This window comes from Mandrillus leucophaeus, unplaced genomic scaffold, assembly GCF_000951045.1.
Source record: "Mandrillus leucophaeus isolate KB7577 unplaced genomic scaffold, Mleu.le_1.0 Scaffold264, whole genome shotgun sequence".
Taxonomy (NCBI): Eukaryota; Metazoa; Chordata; class Mammalia; order Primates; family Cercopithecidae; genus Mandrillus; species Mandrillus leucophaeus.
Genome location: NW_012102743.1, coordinates 1,916,406 through 1,937,448, shown reverse-complemented (window position 1 = coordinate 1,937,448; position 21,043 = coordinate 1,916,406). Strand labels below are relative to the sequence as shown.

The 21,043-nt window shown below is 37.6% G+C and overlaps 1 protein-coding gene across 1 annotated transcript in view; it reads left to right on the top strand.

Annotated features, from left to right (window-relative positions):
- BIRC6 (baculoviral IAP repeat containing 6) overlaps positions 1-21,043 on the top strand; it is a 269,615-nt gene that overhangs the window by 235,701 nt on the left and 12,871 nt on the right. Inside the window, exons 68-74 of the mRNA XM_011984254.1 lie at positions 1,544-1,689; positions 2,589-2,699; positions 5,282-5,499; positions 7,263-7,424; positions 10,753-10,830; positions 15,139-15,327; positions 19,065-19,199. Coding sequence (XP_011839644.1) covers positions 1,544-1,689; positions 2,589-2,699; positions 5,282-5,499; positions 7,263-7,424; positions 10,753-10,830; positions 15,139-15,327; positions 19,065-19,199 — 1,039 coding nt within the window. The remainder of the gene's footprint in view (positions 1-1,543; positions 1,690-2,588; positions 2,700-5,281; positions 5,500-7,262; positions 7,425-10,752; positions 10,831-15,138; positions 15,328-19,064; positions 19,200-21,043) is intronic.

The window sequence follows — 21,043 nt, the reverse complement described above, 5'->3', positions numbered from 1 at the left end:
CTGAGGTTTTCAAGATTACAGCCATCTCTACTGCCTTTTACCAAAACTGGGGAAAAACTTGAGGCACCTAATGGTCACAGAAAAAGGAAAGGAGAAAGAGATTGGACTGTAATATTTCTACCATAAGTGTCCCAAGAGAGATGCCCTCCTAATTTTATTTTATTTTATTTTTGCCCTCTTGATTTTAAGAGAGTTCTTTTGAGGTGATATGTTTTTAGGGGGTTTTTGTTTTTGTTTTTTGAGACAGAGTCTTGCTCTGTCACCCAGGCTGGAGTGCAGTGGCGCGATCTATCTCGGCTCACTGCAACCTCCGCCTCCTGGGTTCAAGTGATTCTCCTGCCTCAGCCTCCTGAGTAGCTGGGATTACAGGCATGCACCACCATGCCCAGCTAATTTTGCGTTTTTGGTAGAGATTGGGTTTCTCCATGTTGTTCAGGGTGGTCTTGAACTCCCAGCCTCAGGTGATCCACCCGCCTCGGCCTCCCAAAGTGTTGGGATTACAGGCGTGAGCCACCGTGCCCAGCCTATTTGTTAAGGATTCTTCTACTGTCTGTTATCCTTTTTATAGTTTTCTAAGGCTCCATGACCACTTTGTGAGATCGTATTTTAATATAATGACCAAGTCCCTTTTTAGGTAGGTATACAACTAAAAAAATAAGCGATGTGTAGTTTAGATCATACCTCAGCATAAATATTTTTAACACTTATATATGATTTTAGTTTGTTTCAAATGATCTATTTAAGGAATTATAAAGATGTAGATTTTTAAAGTTCTAAGCAGTAGTGTAAAGATGTTTATTATGTGAATAATGTGCTGAGAGTTGGAATAGAGAAAAGGAAATAATGTTTAGTTGTGTTCGGTGACTCTTGTATTAAACTACTAGTACATTTATCTAGAAAATTTAAATAAAAATTTAATGTCCTATATTCTTAAACTTTGCTGTAATACATCCTATTGTGATAACAATTTGAAATGAAATTGGGTACATTTTAGATCCTGACAGGAAATGACAGAATAATATCTTTAAAATGAATATGCCCTAAAACTTAGTATTTCATTAAAAGATGCAGTGTATAGAAACACATTGTATTAAGACACGCAGTAATGAACCTACATTTTACTCTAAAATAGTTTTTTTTTCCTTAGAAATTTAATTCTGAGTGAAATACAAATAGTATTAAAATTTAAAAACTGCTTGTGGTCCTTTAATTCTCAAATATTTTAAGTATATAAGTGATTTCTCTCTCTCAATATTTATAATTAGATGTGTTTTTAAAAGTGTGTCTCTAAATCAGGTATCTGGGTCTTATACAGGATGACATTTGTATAATGTCTGTCTCTTGTCTGATTTTATGTTAGAAGGGAAAACCTACCCATAACTTTATTAACCAATGGCTTCAAAAGCAAGTTAATACAGATCATGTGTGTGACAAATGCACACTCTCATTTCTATATTTTGCCACTATTACTGATTTATGAAGGTGTTTTAGTCGTAAAATCTTATTTTTCCTTGCATTTCTTTCCATATTAAAAAAAATTCAGATCTAAAAGGGAAAATGTTAAAACAGGAGTAAAACCAGATGCATCTGATCAAGAACCAGAAGGACTTACTCTTTTGGTACCAGACATCCAAAAGACTGCTGAGATAGTTTATGCAGCCACCACCAGTTTGCGGCAAGCAAATCAAGGTACAAAACTTTTCCTATTATGCCACTTTTCATTTGATTTAAAGATGTTTCATTCACTTACTGAAAACTGCCTTTCTCTTTTTGCTTTATGTTAATGATTTTAAAGCAAGTTCATTTACCTACAAATTTTGTTCTCTGTTAGGTTTTGTTCTTTATCTGATTTCAATCATGTATAGTCTAATTTTAAAATATTTCTGCTATATATGATTGCTAAGTTTAGTAGGCTGAGAACATACATCATAAATATTTCTTCCCACTGAAATTCATGAAATTGAAAAATGCCTTTGTATTAGATAGAAAATAGTACATTAAGACTGTGTATGAGAATTTAGCTTAAATTGGTATTTTTGGCCAGCATAGTGACTCACACCTTTAATCCCAGCACTTTGGGAGGACTAAGTGGGTAGATAACCTGAGCTCAGGAGTTCAGGATCAGCTTGGGCAACATGGTGAAACCCTGTGTCTACAAAATACATGAAAAATTAGCTGGGCATAGTGGCATGTGCCTGTAGTCCCGGCTACCTGGAAGGCTGAAGTGGGAGAATTACCTTAGCCTGGGAAGTTGAGGTTGCAGTTAGCTGTGATTGCACCACTGTACTCCAAGCCTGGGAGATAGAGAGAGAGAGAGAGAGAGAGAGAGAGAGAGAGATTTTCCTATGTTAGCTGAAGAAAGTGATCTGAATTATCTATTGTTTCACTTCTTGAGATGATTATGTTGGTTACTTTATTATGTTTATGAAATAGAAATTTGTTATTCTCAGAGTGGTTGTAATAAGATAATTGGGAAGAAGTTGACAGTTTTTTGGAATTCAAAATTCGAACTCTAGAGGTGAATTGTTTTTAGTTTTATTTTTTTAAATGTATACTTATGTTATTTATCTTGAAATATTAAATAACAGAAAAAAAACTAGGTGAATACTCCAAGAAGGCGGCTATGAAACCCAAACCTTTGTCAGTATTAAAGTCACTTGAAGAAAAATATGTGGCTGTTATGAAGAAATTACAGTTTGGTAAGATGAAGTTTTTGATTTGCTTAAGATCTCACTTTCCATTTTTTAACAGTGCTATTGAAATGTGTTTTAGCAAATTAAAGATTTTAAAAATTGCTTGTAACATGAATTTTACTTCATACATGTCAACATTTTTTATCATCTTTGCCCCTTGAATTTATGTCTATATTTTTAGTTATAAACTGTGACTTCAACAGGACTGTAAGAGCCTAGAAAAAATGAAATCAAAGCCAAGTGTCTACAAAACAGGCAGAAAATGTTTTTCCTTATTTACTTCTTCATTTCTGTACATCCTGGCCTGAAGGAAGCCAAGACCCAGAATTTTGAACTAAGTCTGTTACTCTTGCCATTTTAGATTGCCTTGCAATTCACTTTTAGAAAATGTAGTTACACATAGTTCAGTTCTAGCTTTTCCCATTCCAAAACTCTTGACAAGTAAGAACTGGCAAAAAGATCATATCAGTACCTTTATATGGTACTGATTTATGAGAAAACACTTACATACCAAATTTTGATGACCTTTATTAACTATTACTGTCTATGCTGCTTTTTCATCCTTGAGAAACAACCCAAAAATCTTGGACTATATTTTTTTAAATGCTAAATTAGAATTCAGAAAACAGATTTTTGTCCTATTGTCTTTGAAACCTCATTATAAATCATTTAGCTTTAGCTCTGCTTACCTTTCAGGTTTGCCATAAAGAGCACAAGAGATAATATATATGAAAGTGATTTATACTTTTCTTAGAGTTTTGGTCAGTGTCTAATGATTTTAGAGCCTTTTTCCTGACTCAGCTTGGCAATCTAATCTGTTAACGTCACTCTAAGTAATAATATTAACTTGGTTTTTAAATAATAAATATTTTATTGAATTTTTTTATTGAAAATTCCTTTGTGTATTAAAGTACTAAAACCAAATACTTTATTTAGTTTATATGTATTTAACAATTACCAAGGTTTTTTTGGCTTGTTTGTTGTTTTATCAAATAGTTCTGTATTATATATTGTCACATAAATTACCACTATAACTTATTTGCTTTAAAAAACTGACCTGGCCGGGTATGGTGGCTCACGCCTCTACTCCTGCACTTCAGGAGGCCAAGGTGGGCGGATCACGAGGTCAGGAGTTTGAGATCAGCATGGCCAACGTGATGAAACCCCATCTCTATTAAAAATACAAAAATTAGCTGGGTGTGGTGGCAGGTGCCTGTAATCCCAGCTACTCAGGAAGCTGAGGCAGGAGAATCATTTGAATCCGGGAGGTGGAGGTTGCAGTGAGCTGAGACATTCCAGTCTGGGTGACAGAGCAAGACTCCATCTCAAAAAAAAAAAAAAAAAAAAAAAAAAAAAAAAAAAATCTGACCTTTATTATCTCACTCTTTACATGGGTCAGGAATTCAGAAAAGTGTACACCATCACTCATTAAGTCCAGCCAACACTCAAGGGGAGGGGAAGAGGGTCAGAAAAGAATTTGCAGACATGTGTTTGTGTATGTGTGTTTCTGTTGGACATAAATATTTTATTGGGCTTTAGATTTCATTCCGCTTCCTAGGTCATCAAAAATATGTCAGCTAATAGCTTTTAAAAATATGTGGCATTGTTCTTGTACTTGAAAGCGTTTAGTCACATTTCATGTCTACAAATTCTTTAACGAGTTCTTTCAATCCGGAAAGTTTCATTTCATGACCATGAATGTGTTTATGGATCCTTACGTGTGAGAGATTCTGGTTTAAAGTTACTACCTGTCAGAAATTTAGAATCATATGTCCAGAGCCCTTCATTAATGTTAGCTAGCTAGAAGAGTTCTCTCATACTACATAAAATCATAAACTCTCCAAGTATGTGACTTTAAACATAATCAAGTTGGCTCCCCATTGGCTTTCAAAATATGTCTGAAAACATACAAGTTTTCAGTTGATGCTTTTTTAAGAAACTGCGTTTTCAACCATATGTATCAAATATTTTGTAGTATCATTCTTTTACAACTTGATACTTACTAACTGCCTAATATTCCATAATATGATTGGCTGCCATTTGTTTAACCAGTAAGTGGAACTTTAGGTTGTTTCCAGTTTTTAAATATCATATGCAACATCTCAATGGCTATCATTACCTGTAAATATTTGTGCATATCCAGGATTCTATAGGACGAATTAACAGAAGAGAAATTATTGATTAAAACAGGCTGTGCATGTTTTATCAAGTAGCCATTGTCTTTGATTGAATCATTTAAAAAAAATCTTTGAGTTAATAGACCCTGTCCTCTACATGATGTAAAAATTTTCCACTGGGCATAGTAATGGGCCCATTTCTTGCATCTGGTAGATTGTTTTTTATAAAACTTAAAATGTATCCCTGTAGCATGTGAAAGACAACAGTCCATCCATCTGGCAGTGCTAATCCATCTGGCAGTGCTAATATATAGGTGTTATGTAAACATTTACACTTCTGCTATTCTTCCATGGTTGGAAGTTCTCTCCAGTTGGGTGAGAGAAGGACTAGTGATTATTTGTGATTTTTGTCATTATGGAACTGGAACAGTTTTTTCCAGTTCTAGGTTTTATTTTTTCTTCTCCTTTTAGATACATTTGAAATGGTTTCTGAAGATGAAGATGGGAAATTGGGATTTAAAGTCAATTACCACTACATGTCTCAGGTGAAAAATGCTAATGATGCGAACAGTGCTGCCCGAGCTCGCCGCCTTGCCCAGGAAGCTGTGACACTTTCAACCTCACTGCCTCTGTCTTCATCCTCTAGTGTGTTTGTACGCTGTGATGAGGAGCGACTTGACATCATGAAGGTAAAAAATAATGATAACGAAGCATTCTCCCTTATCTCCTTGGCTCATCTGATTACTCAAATGTTTATACAAAATTAGAAATATTATACAAATAAATTATACAAAACACTAGAAATTTTGGTGACCATTTTAGACTGCAGTGAAAGGAGCCCCCCCACCCCACTCCTTTTGTTTTGGTGACAGGGTCTCACTGTTGCCCGCGCTGTATGTAGTACAGTGATGTGATCACAGCTCACTGCAGCCTCCATAAAGAGCCCTTTTCTAATGTTAGTTCAGAGTGTGTGGATCACACTGCTGTTGAAAATAAAAATTTAGAAAATATCGAAAGAGCCATCATCCTTGAGCAAAGATTGTATGAAGCTGGTCACAGTGTCAAAGGATTTAATGCTGATCAGTTAAAAAATGTTACAGGATTTCCGTTTTGTCGTCCAAGATACTTCTCTCCTGTTTTATAGTGTCACTCTTCAAAACTTAATCATTTTCTTTCTTTTCTAGGAAATTTGTGTTTTTTTAAATTCCTAAGATCTGTGAATTACGGGTAATACAATAATATGTAATCGCTACTTTTATGTTTAACACATGATAATCTGGCCTTAAATTCCAAGAGTCTGCTGCATCAAGAAAATGTTTAACATTTAACCTGAAAAAGAAAATTTTCTTTTTCTTTATATTTATGATTTAATTCATGGGTTAGGCATTCTGTCTTCCATAGATACACAGCTAAAACTATTGGCCCATTGACTTGTAGAAAGTTTTATTTGTTTGCTTGCTCCTTTTGATTTTTTGGATAGGCTCATGCCTGTAATCCCAGCACTTTGGGAGGCCGAGGTAGGCAGATCTCTTGAGGTCAGGAGTTCCAGACCAGCCTGGCTAACATGGTGAAACCCTGTCTCTACTAAAAATATAAAAATTAGCCGGGTGTGGTGGCAGGCACCTGTAATCCCAGTAGTTGGCAGGCTGAGTCTGGGGAATAACTTGAACCTGGGAGGCGGAGGTTGCAGTGAGCTGAGATCTCGCCACTGCACTCCAGCCTGGGCGGCAGAGTGAGACTCCATCTCAAAAAAAAAAAAGAAAAGAAAAAGGGTATGCTGGCTCATGCCTGTAATCCTGGCATTTTGGGAGGCCAAGGTGGGCAGATCAGTTGAGGTCAGGAGTTTGAGAACAGCCTGGCTGATATGGTGAAACCTCATCTCTACTGAAAATACAAAAATTAGCTGGGCATGGTAGTGTGTGCCTGTAATCCCAGCTACTCAGGAGGCTAAGGCAGGAGAATTGCATGAACCCGGGAGGTGGAGGTTGTAATGAGCCGAGATCACACTGTTGGACTCCAGCCTGGGCCACAGAGTGAGACTGCCTCAACAAAAAAAAGAAAACTGTTCTTATTTCGGCCGGGCACAGTGGCTCAAGCCTGTAATCCCAGCGCTTAGGGAGGCTGAGGCAAGCGGATCACTTGAGGCTAGGAGTTTGAGACTAGCCTGGACAACAGGGGGAAACCTATCTCTACTAAAAATACAAAAATTAACCGGGCATGTTGGCAGGTGCCTGTGATCCCAGCTATTCAGGAGGCTGAGGCAGGAGAATTGCTTGAACTCAGGAGGCGGAGGTTGCAGTGAGCTGAGATCATGCCACTGCCCTCCAGCCTAGGTGACAGCGTGGGACTCCATCTCCAAAAATGAAGGTTGTTCTTATGTTGGATTGTATTTTTCTAAATATCAATGTTTAGGAATATTAACGTAGGCTTTTGTATGTTTATATATATCCAGGTTCTAATAACTGGTCCGGCGGACACCCCTTACGCAAATGGCTGCTTTGAGTTTGATGTGTATTTTCCTCAAGATTATCCCAGTTCACCCCCTCTTGTCAATCTGGAGACAACTGGTGGTCATAGTGTGCGATTCAATCCAAACCTTTATAATGACGGCAAGGTAATTTAATTGCAGTCTTTTGTTTCAAATGCCAATGATTGTATACAAAGGTTCTTTGTAATTTGAAGAAAAATTTTGTTTCAGTTACCTGCTTTCTAAGAGGGCATGGGTTTCTTTGTACTTCTCTTCCCTACATCCAGATTAGCTTAAGGAATAGAAGAGAAGAAACTGAAAAGAGCAGAAACAGTTAAGTGTTAAGAAGCCCTTACAGTCTTAAGAAGTTACTCAGGGACTTAACGTAAAGTTCTATGATATACACTATTATGAACTTATTTTAAGGTGTACCTTATATTCAAGTGTTTTTACATTTTCTTGTATTAAAAGTAGGAAGATGCATTCCCATTTACAAAAAAGCTGACCAAAAGATATAATAAAATCATCTCATATTACCATAAACCTTTTAAAATTAGATTTAGAAGAGTAATCTCTTTTTTCAGAGGTATTTTGGATACTTTGATAGAATTTCAGTGATAAATTCTGTGCTGAGTGTTCAGTGTTTTAAAATCTAGAAGAGAAGAATTTCAAAAGGTACAGCCTGCCTCAGATATGTGGTTGCAAATTATCATTAGCTCAAATCATAAAACTAGAATTAGTTTTTTGGGTTTGTTGCAAAAGATTTGACCAGAGGCAGAACTTTCTTTGGAAGAACAAACAACAGGTTTTCTATAAGTGAGTAGGGAAGAAGAAATAGCAACATTGACTTTACTTGAGACACTGTAACTTGAATAGAGTGTAAGTGTAAAATATTAAGATGTATTTAAGAAAATAATTCTCAAGGCTTCATTGCATAGAGAAGAGGGTCAGGGCTTGGGAGTCTTAAATTAATAGTCTTTTACCATCATACTTGCCTATGTGTTCCATGGTACACACAATTGTGGACTTATTTTTCAAGTTTACATACTGTTAGCATTTAACCTTAGGTCCTATATCTACAGTTAGGTATGAGGATGCATATCTGCCATTGTTAGTCCCAAGAATGCTCTAAAGCAGGGCTGTCCAATGTTTTGGCTTCCCTGGGCCACTTTGGAAGAAGAATAATTGTCTTGGGCCACACGAAAATTCTCTAACACAAACAATATAGCTAATGAGCTTAAAAAAAAAAATAGCCAAAAAATCTCATAATATTTTTTAAAACTTAACAATTTTGTTTTGGGCTGCATTCAAAGCCGTCCTGGGCTGCATGTGGCCTGCGGGTTGCACAAGCTTGCACTAAAGGTCAAATGGTATATGTATGACAGCACTTTGAATAATACACAAGACTTTACAGATACAACTCTTTTTAAATTATTAATCAACTACCTGTTGAATGAATTAACGTATTTTGCGTTCTTGCTTTCACAGAGCATTGAAAGAGTAGTAAGGAGACAGACCTTTCTGCATTTACAAGAACCACCTATGCTGGGCTTGGTAGCTCATGCCTGTAATCCCAGCATTTTGGGAGGCTGAGGCGGGTGGATCACCTGAGGTCGGGAGTTTGAGACCAGCCTGACCAACATGGAGAAACCTCGTCTCTACTAAAAATAGAAAATTAGCTGGGCGTGGTGGCACATGCCTGTAATCTCAGCTACTCAGGAGGCTGAGGGAGGAGAAGTGCTTGAACCCGGGAGGCGGAGGTTTACTGAGCTCAGATTGCGCCATTGTACTCCAGCCTGGGCTACAAGAGCAAAACTCTGTCTTAAAAAAAAAAAAAGAACCACCTATCCACCTGTTACCCAAATCTGTTGGCCATTATATGAAATTGTTAAAAATTTACAAAATCTGATGAGTATATTTTATGTTGATAGAGTATATGCCAGAAGAACACGTGATATGGCCCAGTTTTATTTTTATTACAAGAGTAGTTACAGGTCAGATTAAGTGTCCCCAGTTCTCTCCCTGCTAAGTGAGTAAGTATCTAACGTTATCTTTAAGTATATTTTGAGGAACCCTGGGAAGCCTGAATACTCTTTTAGGGTGTCTGTTTGTGTGAGGCTAGATTTGATCCATATACTTCAATCAAAGGAGTATATTGCAACTAGTTGAATGTAGAGGCAGATAATTAAATCAAGGTCTCTTCTGGTAAGCTGTTTTGCATTTTCAGAATTTAGAAAGAAATATACAAAAATATGGAATAGTACCACTTTTCTTTACTAAAAATAGTTATTTTAGTAAAAATAGAACTAGCATATGATCTGTCAGTCCCACTATTGAAAATACATCCAAGGGAAAGAAAATCATAATCTTGAAGAGATATTTGCACTGCTGTTTATTGCAGCACTGTATAGAATAGCCAAGATACAGAATCAACTTAGCGGCCATCAACAGGTGAATGGATAAATAAAACATGGTTATTTATACACAGTGGAATACTATTCAGCCATGAAAAGGATGAGATCCTTCCTTTCATAGCAACATAGTCCCTGGTGGGACATTATGTTAAGTGAAATACATCAAGCATTGAAGGATAAATACTGCATGTTCTCACTCATGTAGAAGCTAAAAAAATTTATCTCAATCAACGTGGAGAGTGGAATAGTGGTACTAAAGGCTGGGAGGGAAAGGTACAGAGGAGGGAATAGGGAGAGGTTGGTTAATGGATACAGAATTACAGCTAGATAGGAGGAATAGGTTCTGCTGTTGTATAGCACAGTAGGGTGACTATAGTAAATAAAAATTTTATTTTGTCAAACAGAAGAGAGGATGTTGAATGTTACCAACACTGAGAGGTTTGAGGTGATGGATACAATAATTACCCTATTTTGATCATTACACATTGTATACACATATTGAAATATCACACTATACCCCATAAATAGGTACAACTATGTGCTAATTAAAAATATTTTCCTTTTAAAATAATTTAGTTTTCATTAAAATGTTATTTGTGTTGACATAATAGGTGCTGGTCCATTTTGCATTATGAAAAAGTTATAATGCCACACAAATTTGAATCACATCTGAAGATGCCAATTTGTTTTAACAGACCAACCCTTAGGGTTTTGTCTGGAGACATATAAAACTGAGATATTTTGACATGATAGCATTATGTTTTTACTTCTCATTAGGACAGTTTGTTTTTAAGCACTCTTTTTTCTCTCTTTATTTTTTAAATGAAACAAGTTTATTTTCTCCAATAACTTCTGTAAATTACAAAGACAAAATACTAAACTACAGCATATAACTTTTCAGTATTTAACCAGAATACTCATAATGAATACGCATCTGGAAACAAGATAAAAACTACACCTCGTCAGGCATCCTACAAAAATATCTCAAGTTTTATATACTCTGCAGCATTTCTGTTAAGCACTCTTTTTTCAGTTCTGTTGACGCTTTTTTCCTTTGTCAGGTTTGTTTAAGCATCTTAAACACGTGGCATGGAAGACCAGAAGAGAAGTGGAATCCTCAGACCTCAAGCTTTTTGCAAGTAAACAAAATTTCTCTGACATTTTCACTTAAGAAATAAAGAACTGTGTAGTATTTTAAAAAATTTTTAGTGACCAAGAATATAGTAAACCCAAAAAAAGATAGATTACTAGGAAATACGTATTAAATAGCTTATAGGTGAGAAGTTAGCATAGTGGAGTCTCATCTTTTGTGTAATCTAAAATCTCAAGTTGGGGCATAAAACAAAAATAGAGTTTAGCCAAAACTCCCTTCAAAAAAAATACCAGGCCAGGCGCAGTGCCCACTGTTTTCTGTGTTTCTTGATTTCTGTTCCTGAACAGATTATGAGAGCCTCTTATGGTTGTGCAGATGCTAACGTGAAACTAAAAAAGGAGAGGGGGTCAGATGTGTTGGCACAGCACTTTGGGAGGCTGAGATGGGTGGATCATTTGAGGTCAGGAGTTCGAGACCAGCTTGACCAACATGGTGAGACCCCCATCTCTACTAAAAATACAAAGTACAATTAGCCAGACGAGGTGTTGTGTGCTTATAATCCCAGCAAGTAGGAGACCGAGGCAGGAGAATCACTGGAACCCGGGAGGAGGAGGTTGCATTGAGCCGAGATCACGGCACTCCACTCTAGCCTGGGTGACAGGGAGACTCTATCTAAAAAATAAAAAGCAATCAATAAAAAGGAGAGAGAGAGTAAATTTGGCCTGTCAATAAAAGTCTTTACTCTGAAAATATCAACAAATTGACTCAAATCAGTGAGCCTACATTATGGATTGAAAACAAATACTGATGATTATTACATCAATGTAAATATATGTGTATATATATAATATATATACTATATGTTTTTATGTTAATTACCAATTGATTTTCGACTCAGATTCTAAGAAAACACTTTAGCCTGGTAAAAGTAAAATAAATACTATTTTTTGGTTTGATCCAAATAGCTTTTTAAGTGAAATTCTGTTGATCAGACAATTCATGCTGGCTGCTTTTTTGCATGCCTCTAATATACTTATAGAAATTATTTTTAGTGCAGAATTGATTTTGTTCTGTAGTTTAAAGTTTATTTAATTCTTTCATTCATCCTGTAACACAAGTAGATCTGATGCCCATTTTACAGATGATGAAAATACAGGTTCTAAATGTACAGATAACTATACTGTGATCCCTATGACTTCAAATATTTTACACTGTTTCTCAAGCCTAAAGTTTTATTTTATAATACTGAAAATCAGATTTTTTTAAAAGAGGAAATCCTTCATCCCAAGGGTTTACTGTTTCTCTGCTAATTTCCTGCCTTTAGTAAAATGTAGTGTGCATTAAAATGACTGTCCAGTTCAGACAATCCAGGGGTCCAGAAATTTCCTAAAGTGTGTATTATCGCTATTAAATAGCTAAGTTCACTATTGAAAAATAAAGTGGCATTTATGCTCTTCCAAAAAGGTAATGTCTGCTGGGCCACCCGGTGGTAAGATAACCCATGTCATAAAGTATTTTTTGAATTTAATTGCAGGAAGTATTGGTCTCTGATAATGAATCTTTTGTTGTTCCTGTTATCAAATATAAACTTTACATTTTTCTCTCTTAGCAGACAATAAATTATAGCCACATTTATTTCTCAGATGTAATTTCTTGTTCCTTTTTTCTGGTACACAAAACCCTCACTGTTTTTTGTTTAACTGTTGTTTTAGGTTCAGGGGTTCCACTGCAGGTTTGTTACATAGGTAAACTCACGCCACAAGGGTTTGCTATACAGATTATTTTGTCACCCAGGTACTAAGCCTAGTACACAGTAGTTTTGTTTTGTTTTTCCTTTTTTCTTTTTCTTTTCTTTTTTTTTTTTTTGAGACAGGGTCCCACTCTGTGGCCCAGGCTGGGCACCATCTTGGCTCACTACAACCTCTGCGTCTCAGGTTCAAGCTATCCTTCCACCTTAGCCTCCTGAGTAGCTGAGATCACAGACACGCACCACCACACCTGGCTAATTTTTGTAGTTTTAGTAGTGACAGGGTTTCACCATGCTGACCAGGCTGACCTCGAGCCCCTGATCTCAAGTGATCTGTCTGCCTCAGCCTCCCAAAGTGTTAGGATTACAGGCGTTAGCCAACGCGCCCAGCCGGTAGTTATTTTTTTCTGATCTTTTCCCTCCTCCCACCTTTCGCTGTCAAATAGGCCCCAGCATCTGCAAAACATTTTATGCTTCCTTTAGTGGGCTTTACTTTGCTGTTTTAAACAAAATAGGCTGTGAATCTAAAGTAATTTTTAGATTACTCTAACTGCCTGAGATCTATAAAACCATACTGTGTATCAAAGGAGATGAGGTTAAATAAATAAGAGTCCTTTTTTATAAATTTGTAATGGATATTTAATTTCTTTCTGTGCTTTTGTACAAAAATGCAATTATACCCTACTTATATTAACAGAAGAGGACAATTATTTAAGAGGGAAGAGGACAGTAACTAACAGCTATGCCTTGGGAAGTTATCTCAGAAGTGTCAGTAAATGTGAGATCTCTGGCTGGGCGAGGTGACTCATGCCTGTAATTTCAGCACTTTGGGAGGCAGGCAGATTACTTGAGGCCTGGAGTTCAAGAACAGACTGGCCAATATGGAGAAACCCATCTCTACTAAAAATACAAAAATTAGTGGGATGGGGTCACAGGCACCTGTAACCCCAGCTACTCGGGAGGCTGAGGCAGGAGAATCACTTGAACCCGGGAGGCAGAGGTTGCAGTGAGCTGAGATCGCACCACTGCACTCCAACCTGAGCAACAAAGCAAGACACTGTCTCAAAAAAATAAATAAATAAATAAAAATTAAAAATATGAGATCTTTGTCTCAGAAATAATATGAATTAAAGTTTTTCCCATAGTTGACCTTGGCATCAGTATGGTCACTTCAGGTCACATTTAACCCTTTCTGTTTTGGGTCAAATATGTTACTTTTGAGTACTCATTTTTAAAGTTCTCTTTAACTTTGACTTATAAGATGCATATCTATGGGACTGTTTAATCATTGTGCCTAACCAAAGTGTAATTGCTGTTCTTTTTCATTTATGAATTGGGTAGATAATATCTGATGTTTTCCTGCCTTCAAAGATGTTACTTTATTGACTTCTATAGATCTGTTAACTGGAAATACTGTATTAGCTAGAAATCACCTCTCTTAATATATGTTACATCTGGAGAAACAAGCCTTCTGGTAAATAAGTGGTGGGTTGAAAGTGGTCTTAGAACCATAGGACCATCTCGTCAATCAGAATTTCTGGCTGGGTGCCATGGCTCACGCCTGTAATCCCAGCACTTTGGGAGGCCAAGGTGGGCGGATCACCTGAGGTCAGAAGTTTGAGATCAGCCTGGCCAACATGGCAAAACCCCATCTCTACTAAAAATTTAAAAAAAAATTAGCCGGGCTTGGTGACGATGCACGCCTGTAGTCCCAGCTACTTGAGAGGCTGAGGAAGGAGAATTGCTTGAACCCAGGAGACAGAGGATGCAATGAACCAAGATTGTACCATTGCACTGCAGCCTGGGCAACAGAGCAAGACTCCATCTCAAAGAAATAAAATAAAATGAGAATTTCTAATAAGGTTTTTGTGATACTGTAGCAGTTAATTTTCCTTGGAATAAAAATTTAAAATGGTCTCAGGCTTTTTTTTTCTAAGTGAGTATTGTTAAAGTGTGCATGGCTAGGCTGGACACGGTGGCTGACGGCTGTAATCCCAGCACTTTGGGAGGCCGAGGCAAGCAGATCCCCTGAAGTCAGGAGTTCAAAACCAGCCTGGCCAACATGATGAAACCCCGTCTCTACTAAAAATACAAAAATTAGTCGGGTGTGGTGGCAGGCACCTGTAATCCCAGCTACTCGGGAGGCTGAGACAGGAGAATCGCTTGATCTAGGAGGCGGAGGTTGTAGGGAGCCAAGGTCATGCCATTACACTCCAGCCTGGGTGACAAGAGTGAAACTCAGTCTTATTAAAAAAAAAAAAAAAAAAGTGCATGGCTGGCTTTATGCTCCTTAAGAATAGTTGGAGCAGAATGTTGGTATGAGTTGTTTACAAACAAAAAATTGTTATAGGTTTTTCATATCTATTATTATTCAAGAATTCAAGAGTAAAAACAGATGTATAAGTGTTACTTATGGCTGTATCGTGCCTAATTTTATTTTGCTTTTATAATGAAATATTTCAGGTTATAATCATAAACATTGATTTTATTGCGATAGAAATTTGTGGAAACACATATTAAAGAAGAGTCTTTGTGGATAGAGCAGGATATCAGTTAACCCATAGTAAAAATGTCCCATCATAGCTGTTCTTTTCCTTTATTCTTTAGGTGTTGGTGTCTGTCCAGTCCCTTATATTAGTAGCTGAGCCTTATTTTAATGAACCGGGATACGAACGATCTAGAGGCACTCCCAGTGGCACACAGAGTTCTCGAGAATATGATGGAAACATTCGACAAGCAACAGTTAAGTGGGCAATGCTAGAACAAATCAGAAACCCTTCACCATGTTTTAAAGAGGTATGTTCAATAAAATTAGTGAAATACTTTGTTAAAGACATTTTACAATATAGCCTGGGCACGGTGGCTCATGCCTGTGATCTCAGCACTTTGGGAGGTCAAGGCAGGTGGGTCACTTGAGGTGAGGAGTTTGAGACCAGCCTGGCCAATATGGCGAAAACCCGTTTCTACTTAAAGAAAAAGAAAAAGAAAAATTAGCCAGGCTTGGTGGCAGGTGCCTGTAATCTCAGTTACTTGGGGGGTGAGGTTGAACCTGGGAGGCGGAAGTTGCAGTGAGCTGAGATTCCTCTATGGCCTGGGACACAGTTTAAAAAAAAAACAGTAAAAAAAAAAAAAAAAAAAAAAAGACATTTTATAATATAGTTTGTTAGGTATTATATTTGCTTTTATATGTATCTAGTATATGAATCTCTAGGTTTTAGGGTTAATCCCAAAGATCATTAATAAGTCTAGACAATATAGAAAGACCCCATCTCTGCAAAAAGTTAAAAAATTTAGCTGGGCATGGTGGCACCTGTAGTCTTAGATACTTAGTAGGCTAGGCAGGAGGTTTGCCTGACCCCACGAGTTTGAGGCTGCAGTAAGCTGTATTCACATCACTGCACTCCAGCCTAGGTGACAGAGTCTCAGAAAAAAAAAATGGTAGTAGATAGTACAGATGAAGTATAAAACCATCTGTATTCTAAACGACATCTGACTACATTTTTGAGAACTTTTTTCCTTTCCTTTCCTTTCCTTTTCCTCTCCTCTTCCTCTCCTCTCCCTCTCCTCTCCCTCTCCTCTGCTTTCCTTTCCTCCTGTCCCGTCCTGTTTCGTTCTCATCGCCCAGGTGCAATGGCATGATCTTGGCTCACTGCAACCTCCACCTCCCAAGTTCAAGCGATTCTCCTGCCTCAGCCTCCCGAGTAGCTGGGATTACAGGCAGGTGCCACCATGCCTGGCTAATATTTTTGTAGTTTTAGTAGAGACAGGGTTTCACCATGTTGGCCAGGCTGATCTCCAACTCCTGACCTCAGGTGATCCACCTGCCTTGGCCTCCCAAAGTGCTGGGATTACAAGCGTGAGCCACCGCTCCTGGCCTGTTCTTTATTTTTATTAGTTACCATTCTACTAGCAAACTCTCCAAATATGTTTCTGAAGTATTTCTCATAAAACTTTTTTATTGAAGATGGTTTCTAAATTTGTCTTGCAAATAGAAATTTTGCCCTTGTACTAATGTGTGTATATAAGGAGAATGCCATTTCTTTTTTTTTCTTTTTTTTTTTTTTTGAGACAAGGCTTTGCTCTGTTGCCCATGCTGGAATACAGTGGCGGAATCTTGGCTCACTGCACCCTCCACCTCCCCGGTTCAAGTGATTCTCGTGCCTCAGCCTCCCAAATAGCTGGGACTGTATGCACACACCACCACAACTGGCTAATCTTTTTGTATTTTTTAGTAGGGACCAGGTTTCACCATGTTGGCCAGGCTAGTCTCGAATGCCTGACCTCAGGTGATCCGCCCGCCTTGGCCTTCCAGAGTGTTAGAATTACAGGCGTGAGCAACTGCGCCTGGCCACATTTCCTTTTCTTTAGGAAAAAATTGGATGATATGAGTTTCCAAAACCTGTATTAATACACTGAAGTGGTTTTTTTCACTTCATCCTGAAATGTTGCTCTGTGTGTGTGTGTGAGTGTGTGAGTGACTCTTTGCCTATGATTAGTTGTCTCTCCCTAGTGTGCCTAAATACAATTATAGTGTGTGCATGTGTGTGTGTGTGTAACTCTTTGCCTATGATTAGTTGTCTCTCCATAGTGTGCCTAAATACAATTATACTTTTCACCTGCCATATCAAAATACTTTAGCATCACAACTTGCTGTAGTTGTGTTCAGAAACATTTTTCTTTCTTAAAATTGTTTCACTTGATCATTAATTTCTTAAATTGTGCTGGAAAGTTAACATTTTAGAGAGAAAAATGGTATATTTACCTGACATAAAATTGATCTTTAATATAACTATCCAGATATTCTGCATGAATACTATGAAGCCTTCTTCTTCATCAGATGGCACTGATGAATATTTCTTTTTCTTTGGCTTTTGCTGTTACTGAGTAAATTTATATTCCAGTGTCCTTTGAATGAGAAAGTTGGATACGTTACTTTTGCAAAGATTGCACCACTACACTCAAGCCTGAGCAGCAGAGTGAGACTCTGTCTCAAAAAAAAAAAAAAAAAAGTAATTCGTTTTATGCATATCATTTTTTTTTCAGGAAGGATAAACACAGGGAACTCAGAGAAGGGGATGACGTTTACAGAAAGCAAATATATATCATTTGAGACAATCATCTTTCTCAGTCTTTAGAACCTAGCTTGCATTAAAGACGCCACTCGTCGGCCATGTATGCTTTCCCAGTTTTCCTAATCAAATGCCACTCACTACTCTTTGAATGCCCTGGGCTTTTTGTTTTTGTTTATTGTTGTTCTTTGAAATATATTTTTCTGGTACATTCACCTCCCATCTGATTTTGTTATCATTGTTCTTCATTTAAAGCTGTGTCATACTTCTGTATCCCAGAGGCTTCAAACCCAATAACTATTAAATGTGGTGAGATCATATTGGTGTTTGACATTCATTCCCAGAGCTTTCTAGTGATTTTCCCTTTGTAGGTTTGATTGTCTGTTCTTTAGGGCAGACATGCTCCCTGGGCAATGCTCAACCAGAATACAGAGTAATGTTTCCAAATTGATAATTGTTTTCTAGTTTAAATTTGTCAGAAATAGACTCTTACTACTGTATGTTGGTAGAAATTTTACTCAGTTTTTCAAAGATAGAATTTAAAAGTCGCAAATGTAAACCACAGTAATAATAAGGAAATTTAACTTCCTAAAATAAAATCCTATCTATAAATTAAACAGAAGATACAATTAAGTAAGAATAGTGCCATTTCTGGGGGATCCATTTCTGGGGATTTCTGTGTGAATGCCTTTGGCATTTAGAATATACTTATCTAGGTGTTCTTTGAGTTATCTTTTAAAATCTTTTTCTCCTGGTTACTTATTTATTTGCATTTGCCTTCTGAATATATTGTATCATATGTGTCTTGTGGTCTCTGAACAGGATTAATTTTCCAAGTGTCTGACCGGGATTGTACACTCTTTTCTGCTATAAATCTCTCCCCTCCCCTCCCCTCGAGTCTTGCTCTGTCGCCCAGGCCGGAGTGCAGTGATGGGATCTTGGCTCACTGCGACCTCTGCCTCCTGGGTTCAAGCGAGTCTCCTGCCTCAGCCTCCCAAGTAGCTGGCAATACAGGTGCCCACCACCATGCCTGGCTAATTTTTGTATGTTTAGTTTCACCCTATTGGCCAGGCTGGTCTCGAACTCCTGACCTTGTGATCTGCCTGCCTCGACCTCCCAAAATGCTGGGATTACAGGCATGAGCCACCACACCAGGCCATAAATTTCATATATATATATTTCAACACATGTCATCTCAAATCATGAGCTTCATTTTTCCCTGCTAATATTGTAGAGTTGATTAAATTGAGTTTTATGGACAGAAAAACATTGCAATGTCTGTATATTTATTTCTTTAAATGTATTTGTAATAATATTCTAAATACTAATTTAAATGTATTTATAGTACACATATATTTATTTAAATGTATTTATAATACATTTTATTTCCTTGTAATGTCATTTACTGTGTCTTTTAAATTTGACTGTAAACACTGCTTGTTCTCCTGCTTACTTTTTCTCAAGGTAATACACAAACATTTTTACTTGAAAAGAGTTGAGATAATGGCCCAGTGTGAGGAGTGGATTGCGGATATCCAGCAGTACAGCAGTGATAAGCGGGTAGGCAGGACTATGTCTCACCATGCAGCAGCTCTCAAGGTGAGTAAGCCTTTCTAACATGAGCCTTGTTGCTTTAAGAGTTGTGTAATTATTGACAGAACCATGCCTACCAGAAGATAAGGGGAGGGAGGGAATTAAAGAAACATAATATTTATTTTCAGTTCAGAGGAATAAATTGTTACTCAGAAGTCTATAGAAAAGATGCATTTTTTTTGCTAGTAGATTGACAGTTCCTAAAATAAAAAGTGGGTCCAAAGACTGAGTCAGCAGAGTTTTGTAAAGTTCCTTGAAGATAAGGATGACAAGATGTGCTCCATGAATGCCTTTTCCTTTTTCATTTTTTCTTTGGAGACTGTATTTCATTCTGTTATCCCGGCCTAGAGTGCAGTGGTGGCATCATGACTGACTCTCTGTAACCTTGAACTCCTGGGCTCAAGCAGTCCTCCCACCTCAGCTTCCCATGTAGCTGGGACTACAGGCAGCTGCCACAGTGCCCAGCTAAATTTTTTTATTTTCAGTTTTGTAGAGGGGCTCTCACCCTGTTTCCTAGGTTAGGCTCAAGTGATCCTCCCACCTCCCACCCAAATCACTGGGATTATAGGCATGAGCAACCGTGCCAGACTTGAAGGACTTCTTTTATTCCCTTAGTCTTTCCCTAGGCCTCCTGCCTTCCATATTTTTATTACTTGGAGGGATGAGGGAGATGTGAGTTGCAGATTCTCCCTCAGCTGATGGTGGCAGTGGCTCTGTTAAGGGAGACAAGCAATTGTTTTCAATTTGGACGTTCACAGAGTGGAAATGTGAAATGTGATGGTTTGGAAGATTTTGTGTCTACCCATGGAGATCTTTCTTTGTAACAGCCTTCCTTTTTTCCTGCATCTGAATGTCTTTACTCATTTCATCCTCCACCAATATCCTCCCTTTTTCTGTCTTCAGGTTTTTCCATTTCTACTGGCTTGTTATCTTCTAACTTTAAAGCTGTCTTCACTTCAAGCAACTAGTTGATGATAAGAATTTGTTAGTTTTTTAGGTGTGATTTTTAGAAAGATCCCTATCTTTTCAGGACATGCACAGAAATATTTGTGAATGACAAAGTGTATGATGTCTGGGATTTACTTCAAAATAAAATGAGAAGGAGAAAATCTGGGGATATAGATGAAAGAAGATGGGCCATGAGTTGATAATGGTTTAAGCTGTGTGATGGATATATGGGAGTTCGTTGTGTTCTTCTGCCCACTTCTGTATATGTTTGAATTTTTTCACTCTAAAAATGTTTTTAAAAAGAGAGAAAAACACTTGCAGAAAAATTCCCTAAGCTACTTCTATTTTGCCTCTATTATTATGAAACAGATTATCTTCTTTCACCCTCAGACTATAGCAGTTGACGCTTCTTGCCTCCATTTTTTAACCTTTGTCTCACTAATCAACCTTTTGCAGTTTGACTTCTGTTTTACCAAAGTTACCCTCTCTCCAGTTCTCAAAGCCAGTGACCCCAGCTCACTTCTCTGTTCACTTCGTCTGCTCTCCCTCCTCCAGGCTTTTACACATGGTTTCCATTTTCCTCTAGTTTTCAGCTCTTCTGCTTGCTCACCTCCATTCATATTTCAGCTTAAATTTCACTTCATGGAACCCTGCCTTGACTGGTTTGTTTGTTTGTTTGTTTGTTTGTTTGTTTGTTTTTGAGACGCTCTCTCTCTCTGCTGCTCAGGCATGATCTTGGCTCACTGCATCTTCCACCTCCCTTGTTCAAGCGTTTCATCTGCCTCAGCCTCCTGAGTAGCTGGGCTTACAGGCATCTGCCACCAGACCCAGCTAATTTTTGTATTTTTGTTTTTTGTTTTGTTTTGTTTTCTTTTCTTTTCCCTTCCTTCCTCTTTCTCTCT